General features: G+C 41.1%; 1 protein-coding gene and 1 pseudogene across 2 annotated transcripts in view; both read right to left on the bottom strand.

Moving 5' to 3' along the window:
- Positions 1 to 6,260: 6,260 nt before the first annotated feature.
- Positions 6,261 to 13,629, bottom strand: part of LOC308513992 (alpha-2-macroglobulin-like) — a gene marked incomplete at its 5' end in the record, with an annotated part of 55,817 nt that continues 48,448 nt past the window's right edge. The window contains 5 exons of the mRNA XM_081084028.1: positions 6,261 to 8,020; positions 8,363 to 8,404; positions 9,977 to 10,079; positions 11,627 to 11,695; positions 12,370 to 12,460. Coding sequence (XP_080940154.1) covers positions 8,004 to 8,020; positions 8,363 to 8,404; positions 9,977 to 10,079; positions 11,627 to 11,695; positions 12,370 to 12,460 — 322 coding nt within the window. The 3' untranslated portion in view covers positions 6,261 to 8,003. The remainder of the gene's footprint in view (positions 8,021 to 8,362; positions 8,405 to 9,976; positions 10,080 to 11,626; positions 11,696 to 12,369; positions 12,461 to 13,629) is intronic.
- LOC308512715 (small ribosomal subunit protein uS8-like) lies at positions 12,903 to 13,309 on the bottom strand (annotated as a pseudogene). Its single transcript has one exon. The product of its transcript is annotated as a small ribosomal subunit protein uS8-like (transcript).

Below are 13,629 nucleotides of genomic sequence, written 5' to 3'. Positions count from 1 at the left end.
AAGTCAGAAGTTTGGCATTTCCACAAAGGGAAATGAGACATCTGGTTAGAGGTGGTTTTGCTGGTCAGCCCTGAGAGCTCAGATGAAGCAAGAGGCCCTACATTTTCAGTGACTTCAGTTGTCACTATTGCATGACTGTTGGCAGCAACCTATGTCAGACTAGTTGTAGCAAGCTGTAGGGGATACTGAAGTGAGGAATATGCTGGATAGAAAAAGATTTGGGAGGAATAGTATATTAGACGGTGAAGTAAGTACTACAGTGAACATTTCTGTTCATTATGGCCCATTTCCCTCTGATAGACTCCTAAAATGTATGCCAAGTTAAAAATGTTACCAGATACTACCAGATTACTTTGTGAAAAGACAGAAGCAATGGATGAGAATATGGATCCTCCCCCCCTTCTCAGTTCCATATGTTCTCAGTTTTAAATTTTGGCTTATTATTATTGCATACGGGAGAGGGGCATGGTATGTCCCAACTGTGTTTTGCTAACTGCTAGTTTGTTTGAGTATCTTCTCAAGTTATTTGTATTTTCCTCTGAGTTACCTGTTGTTGCAAGTAATTTCCTTCTATTATTTGTTTTTAGACATTATGGAGACTTTTTTATTCATGTATTTTAAGTTTTAGTAAAGTCAATCTCTCACACTCCCCTGCTGCCCCCATTGTGGATTCTGGTATTCCCCATAGAATCTCCTACCTAGGATCAGACATACATATTCCAAACTTTCTTTCAAGTAAGTTTATATTATTATTATTATTATTTTGTTTCACATTTTAATCATAAATTCATTTCTGCTGTTTTGAGTGTAGGTCTAACTTGGAATTGAGAAGTATTCTGAGTTCTGGACCAAGGTCCCGGATTATTGTGAGGGAGGGAGCAGGTGTGAGGATAATAATGACAAGAAGGAGCAGAGTCTGGGACAGATGGCACAGGACTCAAAGGAGCTATTTTTTTGTGTGTGGTAAAATATACATGACATAAAATTTATTATTTTGACCATTTTTAGGTGTATAATTCAGTGACATTAATTATTTTCATAATGTTTTGCAACCATCACCACTATCTAGTCAAGGAGCTATTTTTGTTGTTGTTAATCCTCACCTGAGGATATTTTTTCCATTGCTTTTTTGAGAGAGTGGAAGGGAAGGGGAGAGACAGAGAGAGAAACATAGATGTGAAAGAGACACATTGATTGGTTGCCTTCCAGATGCACCCAACCGGGGCTGGAGCCTCCACTGGAGGTGATGAGAAGTCTCGTGTTGTACAGAGAGTCCTTAGACACTCCCCATAGGCCTTTCCAAACTGATTTAGGGACAATTACCAACAGCGCATATAAGGGCAAAATAAAGACGGATTACAGAGGCAAATTCCTTTGTTGTTGTTGTTGTTTTTTAAAAAATTAAAAGCAGTTGTTTTATGTTGTTTGTTTTTTAAAATATATTTTTATTTCAGAGAGGAAGGTAGAGGGAGAGAGAGATGAAACATTAATGATGAGAGAGAATCATTGATTGGCTGCCTCCTGCATGCACCACCCTGGGGATCAAGCCTGCAACCCAGGCATATGCCCTGCCCGGGGAATCAAGCAGTGACCTCCTGGTTCATAGGTTGATGCTCAACCACTGAGCCATGCTGGCTGGGCCAGAGGCAGATTCTTTGAAAGAATTTGTGGTGGAAGAGCTGGTTGGAGTGTTCCCCGCCCCACCCCTACCCCACAAGCCAAGTGAAAAGGGAAGCTAGAGGACACATAGGAGAGCTTGGGCACTGCTTGCTGGACACAGAGTCTTACTTCCTGTCTAGGGGAGGAAAGGTCATCCTGGGGACAAGGTCCTACCCTACAATTGTACTTTATCAGGCATCCAGGGCTCTCTGCCCTGGTGACCCTTCTGTATCTGGCCCATCATCCTTGCTTTGCTCATGTCTTTCTAACTGCCTACCACATATTGATCTGTGTCTGGGATCTCCTAAAACCCACAGAAGTGTCCCCTGGGAAATAATTAGTATGTGGGTATTGTATCAGTCAGGATTCAACAAGAGAAGCGGATTCAGTAGGAAATATATGTTAAGAAATTGATTGAATGGAGTTGGCTTATGCAGTTGTGGAGTTCGCTAGGCAAGTCCAAAATCCAGAGGGCAGGCTGTCAGGAAGGGCAGACTAGCATCTCCAGCAGGGGCTGAAGCTGCTGTCCACAGGTGGAATTTCTGTTTCACCAGGGAAGCTTCAACTCTGCTCGTAAGACCTTTCATCAATTGAATGGAACCCACCCAAATTATCTATGAAAGTCTCTCTTACTTAAAGTCACCTGGTTGTAGATTTTAATCACATCTACAAAATACCCTCAAAGCAACATCTGATTAGTGTTTGAGTAACGGGGGACTGTTTGCCTAGCCAAGTGTACACACAAAATAATGGCCAGATAAAAACCAGCCAGAAAAACTTTGCCCTTTTCTTCTAATCTCTGTTTCCTGAGGGTGGAGGGTTGCCTCACTTCCTTACTGCTGATCTGTTGAAACAAGGATCAGAACTGAGGGAAGTGTAGGCAGAAATTTTGAATAGGTTATAAGATTGACATTTTGATTTATATTGGATTAAAATTTTCTGGTATCAATTTGTACACACAAAAAAATCAGGATAAACCAAATGGTCTTACTTTGGTTTCTGCATGTGTATAATTTTATGTTTTTTTTAAACATTAAGCATTTTATATTCCAATTATACTAACTTGTTTTAATTTCTTCTCTTTCACTAAGTCATCACTTTTAGAACTGATGTGTAATAACCTCATTACTGTATTTAATTTCCCTCTTGTGGTCAAAGCCAATGATTGCAGTAATAATGACAGTTGCTAAAAACTCAGCCCAAGGCTATTTCAGAGGGCACTGAGTTAAGATATTCTTTAGTTTGTGTGTGTGTGTGTTTTAAATGGTCAATCAAGGGTAGAATATCCGCTGTTCAATCACTAGAGGAAAGAATATTTTTTAATTATCTTGATTCTAGAATAATTCATGCATTGTTTTTACCTTAGATATGAAGAGTTCATTTGTGTCCTGTCATTCCCTTTGTCACTACAGTGGGGCCTTGACTTAGGAGTGTCCCGACTAACGTGTTTTTTCGAGATACGAGCCGTCTCTCGGCCGATTTTTTGCTTTGAGTTGCAAGCTAAAATTCGGATTACGTACGAGCCAGCTTCAGATACCCCACCGCTAGTTGGCGCAGCGAATGTCACAGTGATTTGACATACGAGTAATTTGAGTTACGAGCTCCGTCACGGAACGAATTAAACTCGTAAGTCAAGGCCCCACTGTATACATTTTTAAGGTAGAGATCTAGAATAATTTAATTAGCAAGATTGCCTAGACCCTGTATTCAAGGTCACTGCCTGTTAGAATCCTATTATCTATCTATCTATCTATCTATCTATCTATCTATTTTGATTTCAGAAAGGAAGGGAGAGGGAGAGAGAGAGATAGAAACATCAGTGATGAGAGAGAATCATTGATCGGCTACCTCCTGCACACCCCCTTCTGGAGATCAAGCTGGCAACCTGGGCATGTGCCCTTGATTGGAATCAAACCTGGGACCCCTCAGTCTGCCAATGCTCTATCCACTGAGCCAAACTGGCTAGGAAAGAATCGAATCATTCTAATCCTCGAATGATACTGAGTGGGTAAGAAAAAAAAACAAGTAATATTCCATAGCAAGGAAAGTGGAAATATCAGTGGTAGGAAGCTCATTAGTGAAGAAAAGAACAAAAGTAGGTAAAGCAGAAACATATCATATCTATACTAATAAAAGGGTAATATGCTAATTAGACTGGCAGACCTTCTGGGAGACCTTCTGGATGTCCTTCTGGACAAAGCCATTGTGGCGGGGCCTAGGCAGAAGTGGTTAGGGGCGATCAGGCCAGGAGGGGAGGGCAGTTGGGGGTGAGCAGGCCAGCAGGGTGGGCAGTTAGGGGCGAGCAGGCTGGGGAGGGGGGCAGTTGGGGTGATCAGACTGGCGGGGGCGGGCAGTTAGGAGTGATCAGGCCAGAAGGGGGGTGCAGTTGGGGGCAATCAGGCTGGCAGGCAGAGTGGTGAGGGGCGATCAGGCAGGCAGGCAGGCAGGTGAGCAGTTAGAAGCCAGCGGTCCGGATTGCGAGGGGGGATGTCCGACTGCCGGTTGTCCCACAGGGATCGGGCCTAAACTGGCAATCGGACATCCCCCAAAGGGGTCCTGGATTGGAGAGGGTTCAGGCTGGGCTGAGGGACCCGGCCCCCGCCCCCCGCATGAATTTCGTGCACTGGGCCTCTAGTAGTAGTAGTAGTAGTAGTAGTATGAATATCCAAGTACCTTTTTTCTTTTTTTCTTTTTTTTTACTCTGCATTGAGTTTCTCTTAGAGAGGAATGCTGTTTTACTCAAATTTGTATCATACCATGAAATATAAATATTTTGGGAATAAACCTTCTCAGTTCAGGAGATACAAGTAATGATTTGCAATAAATATACCCTTTAAGTACATTTGAAGTCATGATTTCCATATGAACAAAGAAAAAAATGATGGAATGTATTATAATCCTTTTATCCTATTTCCTTTAGCCACACCTCTAATTTCTTTTATATTCTATGCTCTGGATTGATGCTTAATTGACACTAATTATAATGTTTATTCATCTCTGAAACATGTTTTCTCCTGCCCTCTTGTCTGAAGTGGGTTGGAGAGGCAGCATAGTTTGAGGTTATGAGTGTGGACTTGGGAGGCAGACTTCTTGGTATTAAATTCTGGTCTTGCCATTTACTAGCTGAATCACTTTGTGCAAGTTATATCACTCAGTGCCTCTGATTTCTCACTTGTTATAATAGTACTTGATTCATAGGGTTGATATATTAATACGTGTTAGGTTCTTAGAATAGAACCAGGAACAAAAATGACAGCTTTTATTTTATTTTTTCTTAGCCTGGAGACAGAGCTAAGGATGCTTGAATTTCAAAGTCCTTGAGTTTTTAGCTTATACCATCCAAGATACTGTTAAACTAAATCAAATGGAGACGAGGACTCCTAGGACTTCCCCAGAGATCTTACCTTTATAAAATCCTGAAGCTTTGGCACCTCCATCCATATATTTACTCTATCTGAATACCTCCTTGAGCTTATATCTAGTCTTTGATCCTGGCTCAGAGTTCCAGAAAAAAGGTGATCCAGTCTAATATTTGAGTGCTATATATTCTTTCTTCTAAGAAAACTCTTCTACATGTATCATCACCCCTTCAAAGTTTTCAATCTATCATCCTTTATTGATTCTGAAACCCAAGATTAACTGACTATTTATATTAGTCAATGGTAGCTTTGGCTCTGAGAACACGTAACCCCCAATTCAGGTCATGTCCTAGTTAATTATGCTGTCTCCTGTTTAACTTCGTATTTCATTACTTCCCTTTAATGTGGAAAGTCTTTTCTAGTTAAGTTAGTATTTTCTTTTCTTATAAAATTTACTCTTTGACTTTTTTTTAAATTAAATTTTTATTGTTCAGATTATTACAGTTGTTCCTCTTTCCCCCCCCCATAGCTCCCCTCCACTCAGTTCCCACCCCACCCTCCGCCCTCACTCCCCACCCACTGTCCATAGGTGCACGATTTTTGTCCAGTTTCTTCCCGCATCCCCCTCATCCCTTTCCCCGCTAAGAGTAGTCAGTCCACTCCCTTTCTATGCCCCTGATTCTATTATAATCACCAGTTCATTCTGTTCATTAGATTATTCACTTGATTTTCAGATTCACTTGTTGATAGATGTGTATTTGTTGTTCATAATTTGTATCTTTACCTTTTTCTTCTTCTTCCTCTTCTTAAAGGATACTTTTCAGCATTTCATATAATACTTGTTTGGTGGTGATGAACTCCTTTACCTTTTTCTTATCGGTGAAGCTCTTTATCTGACCTTCAATTCTGAATGATAGCTTTGCTGGATAAAGTAATCTTGGTTGTAGGTTCTTGCTATTCATCACTTTGAATATTTCTTGCACTCCCTTTTGGCCTGCAAAGTTTCTGTTGAGAAATCAGCTGACATTCATATGGGTACTCCCTTGTAGGTAACTGACTTTCTTTCTCTTGCTGCTTTTAAGATTCTCTCTTTGTGTTTTGCTCTTGGCATTTTAATTATGATGTGTCTTGGTGTGGTCCTCTTTGGGTTCCTTTTGTTTGGGGTTCTCTGCGCTTCCTGGACTTGTAAGTCTATTTCTTTCACCAGGTAGGGGAAGTTTTCTGTCATTATTTCTTCAAATAGGTTTTCAATATCTTGCTCTCTCTCTTCTTCTGGCACCCCTATAATTTGGATGTTTGTACGCTTGAAGCTGTCCCAGAGGCTCCTTACACTATCTTCGTATTTTTGGATTCATTTTTCATTTTGCTTGTCCGGTTGGGTGTTTTTTGCTTCTTCGTATTTCAAATCATTGACTTGATTCTTGCGATCCTCTAGTCTGCTGTTGGGATTCTGTATAATATTCTTTATTTCAGTCAGTGTATGCTTAATTTCTAGTTGGTCCTTTATCACAACCTCGAGGGTCTCATTAGATTTCTTGTAGGTCTCATTAAGTTTATCAGCAGTTTCTAGAAAATTCTTGAAAAACCTTAAAAGTGTGGTTTTGAACTCTATATCCAGTAGTTTGCTTTCCTCCATTTCTGTCATTTGTGTCCTGTTTCTTTGTCTCCGCATTTTTTATGTTTCCCTGTGTTGATAAAGTGGTTTTCTGTGCTGAATGTCCACTAGGGCCCAGTGGTTCAGCCTCCCCAATTACCTGAGGAGGACACTCTTGGTGCACCCCCTTGTGGTCTTTGTGCATAGTCTTGTTGTAGTTAAGCCTTGATTGTTGTAGGTATCACTGGGAGGAATTGACCTCCAGGCCAATTGGCTGTGAGAATCAGCTGTGTCTGCAGTGGGAGAACTTCTGTGCTGGAGACACCCCTCCGGGGCAAGACTTGCTTCAATGGGGCTTTGGTTCTCACTGAGTCTGCCCCCTGAGTGTGTCCTTTATGGTTCCACTGAGCTGCAAACTGGATGGTCCCACTCTGACCTCTGGGTACACTGGCTCCTGGATCTCTGGGGAGGTGCTAATCTAGCCTCTGCCTTAGGCTATCCAGTAAAAGCCTCCCTGCAGGGCTTGGGCGGGACGGGTCCCACGGGATCAACAGGGCGGGTCTAGCATTTATGGCTGCTCTCAGAGGCTCCGCTGCTCAGTGTCTCAGCAATCGCTGCAAGCCCCTCCGAGAGAAAGCTGCCCTCGAGTTCCAACCGATGCCAGACAGTCCCGCTTCTCCCGCATGAGTCTGGGTCCCCAGAGACTCGCCAGAAACTGGAGCTCAGAGCCTGAGACTCCCTCCCGATTGAAAACGACAACCGCGCCCTCAGCCGCCAGCCCGCTCCATGTGCGCCTCTGTACCTTAATATTTTACTTCTGCACTGCGCCTCCTCTGAGTCTCGGTATGCTTCTCTCTTTCCTTCTAGTTGTAGAATTTATACTCAATCAGCCTTCCTGTGGTTCTGGATGATGTCCGTTCCGTCTTTTAGATGTATTTTTGAAGTGGTTGTTCGAGGCAGCAAACTCCGGTGTTTACCTATGCCGCCATCTTGGTTTCTCCCACTCTTTGACTTTTTGAAGGGTATTCCCATGACCAAACACATTTTACACTATTTTAGTACATATTTTAATATTTTCTTCTTTTCCCTGCAACACCTACAGGAAGCCTACTCTGTACAACACTAAGCCTACTCTAAGAACAACACTGTAACATTGTTCATTTTCTGAAGTCGCTCAGCCCTTGATTGCTATAAATTTTTATTTCATGAATTTTATTTTATATGGAAATGTAATAAATGTTTATTGAATGACTACAGATACCATGATAAAGATTGACTAGAAAAAAAGGTGTATTCATTAAGCTTCAGAGTTATAAAAACTTTTTTCTTCCATGGAGACCTGACTTTGTGGAACAGGAACTCCAGCAAAGCCATTTTCATTGATGTAGTCTTCACTCATTTCCTTGATCTGTGTGTGATAGTGGAAAGAATAAAAAATTAAGATAAACTTGGATTTTCTGATCAATGATGATTCCTTTTCTTACATCTGGGTAGTATAGTGTCTAAGGAAACCAATTAGTATAGTGGGCAACAAGGTCCATTACTTATAATGATCAAATCAGCAATCCTCTGAACTATCTGAGGTTTAACCAGCAGTGTTCTCTCCAAATAAATGCAATTTTCTATAATAAGTTACACCATGAGCAATATGATGTCTATGAAGAATGTTGAGCCAATATTTTATGGAGGAGATTTGAGGAACAAAACAAAGGGGTTCTGACTGCATTTGGAAGGAGTGTGAATTACTTACCTTTGCTGCAAGGAGCATTGTACTCAGCAATTGCAAACTCATCTGCATAAAAACAAAATCATTAGGTGAAGTGAGAGAGATAGAAAACATTTATGGGATATAGGTTAGTGAAATAATATTATGGGAAAAATTGTATTTTGTCAGAAACATCAGCAGCATTCATTTGATGCATTGCTGGCTGCCTTATATTGTTAACTTTTCAAATACAGTACATTATGTTTCCTTTACTCTGTACTCCTGAAGGACAGTTCAATGTTGAACTTATTTAAATCAAATATTGTTGTACAGTTGATTTAACTGAAGAAAAGGGAACTAAATTTCTTACAGATATTTCGTATTAATTGCTATCTTTACATTATAGGCAGTTTCTATAATCCTATCTAATAATAGAGAAACATGGTAATTAACCGTAACTTCCCTACCCTTCCCATTGGCTAATCTGCGAGTTATGGAAATTAACTGCCAACCAAGATGTGGCCGCAGCCAGGCAGCTGAAGTGAACAGGAGGCTTGCTTGCTCCAGTGAAGGAGGAAGCCAACGTTCCCCGCCTGCCACTGCCGGCCTCTCAGCTTGTACTCTAAGAAACAATGTTGCAATTATAGAAACTAAACAAGCTCCAGAAACCTGCTTTCAGCCGTCAGAGCTGGAGTTGCAACAGAGTTTCAATTATAGAACCCAAACAAACCCAGATACCTGCTTTCAGCAGCCGAGGTCTCAGAGCTGGAGCTGAGCCTCAGAGCTAAAGCCAGCTCTAGGCTCCAGTGACAGCCATAGAAGGTAAATAAATCCAAGAATAAAAAAAAGAAAAAAGGAGAGGTTGGGAGCTTCAGTCACCCGCCAGCCTGAAAACGGCCCTCATCCCCTCATCCAGGCTGGTCAGGCACCCCAGTGGGGATCCCCAGCCTGATCCGGGACACCCTTCAGGGCAAACCAGCCGGCCCACACCCATACACCAGGCCGCTATCCTATATAGTAAAAGGGTAATATGCAAATTGACCCTAACAGCAGAACAACTTGGAATGACTGCTCACTATGACACACACTGACCACCAGTGGGAAGACACTCAATGCAGGAGCTGGCCCCTGGTGGTCAGGGCACTCTCACGGGGGAGCTCTGCTCAACCACAAGCCGGCTGAGCTCTGCTCAACCACAAGCCAGACTGATGGCTGCCAGTACAGCGATGGTGGTGGGAGCCTCTCCTGCCTCCTCAGCAGCGCTAAGGATGTCCGACTGCAGTTTAGGCCTGCTCCCCACTGGTAAGTTGACATCCCCCTAGGGCTGCCGGGCTGCCAGAGGGATGTCTGATTGCCATCTTAGTCCCAATCCCCCGGGGAGCGGGCCTAAGCCAGCAGGTGGTCATCCCTGAGGGGTCCCAGACTGCGAGAGGGCACAGACTGGGCTGAGGGACCCCCCTCACCCCACTGAGTGCACAAATTTTTGTGTACCGGGCCTCTAGTGTATGTATAGAAGGCAAAGACAGGAGAATCTGATTTGATAAAGACAAAACGAAGTGCTAAGAACTATTAATGTAATGAATTTCCCCTACATGTTTCTGAAATCTAAATTTCTGTGATCAGGAATTTAATTTGTATGTAAAAATTGCTCACACTCACCCGTCTCATAGTAATCGTAGACTTTCACTATGGCCGGTTTGAGATCTCTTACTGGGATATCTTGGAGAACCGTGAAGGACAAGCTCAGAGTCTGATTTGTCACCTAGAAAGCAAAAGGGAATTAAATGAGCTTTCTTCGCTTTTCTTTGAATGACTTTAAATACTCATTTGTTTGGGGAAAAAACTTTTTAAATTATTATTATTATTATTTTTATTTCAGCTTAATCATCACCCGAGTATATTTTCCCATTGATTTTTAGAGAGATTGGAAAGGAGGGGGAGAGACAGAGAGAGAGAAACATTTATGTGAGAGAGACACATCGGTTGGTTGCCTCCATCATGCACACTGAACAGGGCCGGGCATCGAGCCTGCAACTGAGGTACGTTCCCTTGACCACAATCAAACCTGGGATCCTTCAGTCCACAGGCCAATGTTCTATTCACTGAGCCAAACTGGCTAGGGCAAAACCCCATTAAAAAAAATCAACTAACAGGGTTCTTAAATTGTGCAGAAAGCTCCCCAATTGTTCTTAAACAAATAAAACAATTCATATATCCCCATCAATGTTTTGTTCATAGAGGTGAATGATATATGATTTTTATTGATTGGATAGCTATGTTTATTTTTGAATATCCAGAAATTTGGCACCATTTAATTTCTCTGTCTTGCAGAAATACTTGTGTTGACTCAAAAAGGAATATAAAAGGTCAATAATTGTAACCTTGTTTAAGTTTCATAAATTTATAAATTATAATATTCATCCATCTATAAATAAATAAACTATGTACAACATATAAATATAAAATTAGAGTGGCTTATTGATGGGCTGATCTATTTACTTTATGGTCCAAGTCCTTGCTGAGATTGACAGTATTTTCCCCTTTTATATTGTTGATGTATTATTGATATAATAATTGACAAACCCAATGGTACTTCCTTACATTACTCAGAATAACTTGAGGATATAATAAGCATATTTGGTAGAGAATTTCTTGCTTATAAAGTCCTAGAAATATGACTATCCCAATATTATAATAAGCCATTTCTTTCCATAGCCCCAGATGAAATATAAATAAAGAAGGAGAAGAGAACATGTACTGGAATTAATGTTAGAATTCTCAAATATTTAGCATAGAAGTGATGTCTCAAAAATGTCTTCATTCATTTCCTAGATATCTCCCTTAGAAGGATTATCTTTACTAGAGGCCTGGTGCATGAATTCATGCACCAGTGGGGTCCCTTGGCCTGGCCTGTGGGATTGGCTGAAACCGGCCCTCCAACATCCCCTGAGGGTTCCTGGATTGCGAGAGGGTGCAGGTCAGGCTGAGGGACCCCACCGGTGCACAATCGGGACTTGGGAGGGACACGGGAGGTTGGCCAGTCTGGGAGGTACTGCAGGAGAGCTCCAGGGTGTGTCCAGCCCATCTTGCTCAGTCCCAATAGGCCAGAACCCAGCAGCAAGCTAACCTACCAGTTGTAGCATCTGCCCCCTGGTGGTCAGTGCCTGTCATACTGAATGGTAGAGCGGCCTTAGCATATCAGCATATTATGCTTTGATTGTTTAAACCGAAGACTGGACGACCGGACACTTAGCATATTATGCTTTTATTATATAGTATTTGTTGCAACTAGAGTGGCAGGACTCTCACCTTATCTAGGTAAATCAAAACATGGTTGTTGCTGACTTCTGTTCGGCTCACATCATAAGATCTTTCAAGCTGAAGAACATGAAGACATTGCATATGTTAATAAACAGAAGAAAGCCCCTGGGAAACCCAGAGAAAAGAAGAATTTTTATTACCAAATTATATTAAGCCTGAGGATAATATTTCTTCTAATATTTTTTTTGTAAGTAAAGACAATAATGTTGTACAATTAAAAATAAAAGTTAATTGGGATGTAGGGCTTAATATGGCCTATGTGTAAAGTTGATTCATCTGAAGAAAAGGAACTAAATATTCTAAACTTGGGAGTTGCATATATTTCAAGGTTTAATTCACATTCTATTTTTTAATCAGGAGGTGATTTTTGTTTTTGTTACTTCTTTTGCTTGCTCTAATTTATAGCAATCTCATTTTGTCTGACCTTCTGTAATAGTTATAGTTTATGTCAATCTGTCATTTTCATATATTTTTCACTGGTTTATATGTAGATACTTTACCTTCAAGATTCTGAGCTACATGAAAGTAGGAACCTGTTGACATTATTTTTCTAGTAGGTGTGGCTTCCAGCAGTGTGTTATGCTCATGGGGGCAGCAATACAAACATGCTACATTATATTTCTAAGTTTGGAGAAAGTACCAGTCTTTAATAGAGGTTGATTTAATAGGGTTATAATATATTGTCTCAGTCTATAAAAATATAAAACAATAAATAAAATAGAGACTCCTACCATTTTCACAGTTGGTTTCAGGGGAATGAAGCCAGATACCATCTTCACATCAACAATCGCCATGTTGGAGGCAGGACGGTTCCCAGTGTAACTGAAGATCCAGGGAAGGAAGGAATTGGGGTTTTCTTTGTTATTAAATAGTCTTTTTTTTTTTATTTCCACAGTAAGCACTCAACAGCCCTAAAAGGTTCATGGGAGTCTTCCTAAGTGTCCTACTCAAGTGGTTCAGAAAACTGGCTCTGCATTAGATTTTTAGGGAGCCTGTTAAAGCCACAGAGATCAGGAATACTTCTAGACCTGATGAGTCAGAATTCCACATGTGTGGACTCTGAGGATGTGTGTTTTCAGAAAGCTCTACAAGTGATGCATAACTGGACTTGAGACCTCTAACCTGTGTCAGTTATTTGATACATGTACTTTATCTTAACTTTTTTCCTGAATAGTATCTCCAACCAGGTTTGAATATTCTTGGGTACAGACACATTTTCTTTTTGTCCACTGAGGCATTTCATTTGCACATATGTATGATATTCTTAGAAAAATATTCCCAGGATTTTCCCTCCTTTGTGTTTTCATCTTGCTTCTTCATGGTCCATGATGCCCGCTGAGGTTGTCAGTACAATAAAACCAATTGATGGGATGGAAGCAGGTTTTCCTGCCATTTTTCTAGATCTTTGAGTTGCATATCAAATCTGGGGCCGATTACTCCACAGTTGTTTAACCTGCCTGTGAGGTTCACAGTAATTTTCCCAGCTCTGTAGTCATCAGTAATTTTAAATTTGCCAATGAAACCATGTTGCATCATCACAGTTAGGGACTGGAGCATGACTTTGGAGCGTGGCCTACTAAGAATGTAGCATTTGCCTCTCTTTTCAGCATTGCTGATACTCCTGGGAGCATCAGCCAGGACATTCATGTGCACCCTTATGATGGCACAGAAGGACGGCAGAAGGCGCGACAGATACATTTTTTATAAGCCCTGTAGCTCTTTGAGTACTGTTGTGTGTGTATGTATCTCTAGATCTACATATTTATATATCCGTATATCTATATATCTCCATGTATGTATTTTCCCCAAAACTGATTTTTTGGTATATAATTTGAGATTTAATTATTGCCAGTAGAAATTTTAACTAGAGAGGCATGATTTCCTTCTATTCATGCTTTTCAAGAATTCCTCATCTCACTTTTTCTCCCTGGCTATTTGAAGATTGCTGCCATCATGAACGACACAGTAACTACCCAGACCAGGAAGTTCAT

The sequence above is a fragment of the Myotis nattereri genome (genome assembly GCF_964212035.1).
Source record: "Myotis nattereri genome assembly, chromosome: 2".
Classification (NCBI taxonomy): Eukaryota; Metazoa; Chordata; class Mammalia; order Chiroptera; family Vespertilionidae; genus Myotis; species Myotis nattereri.
Note: the sequence above shows the minus strand (reverse complement) of the source record. Positions and strands in the feature narration are given on the sequence as shown.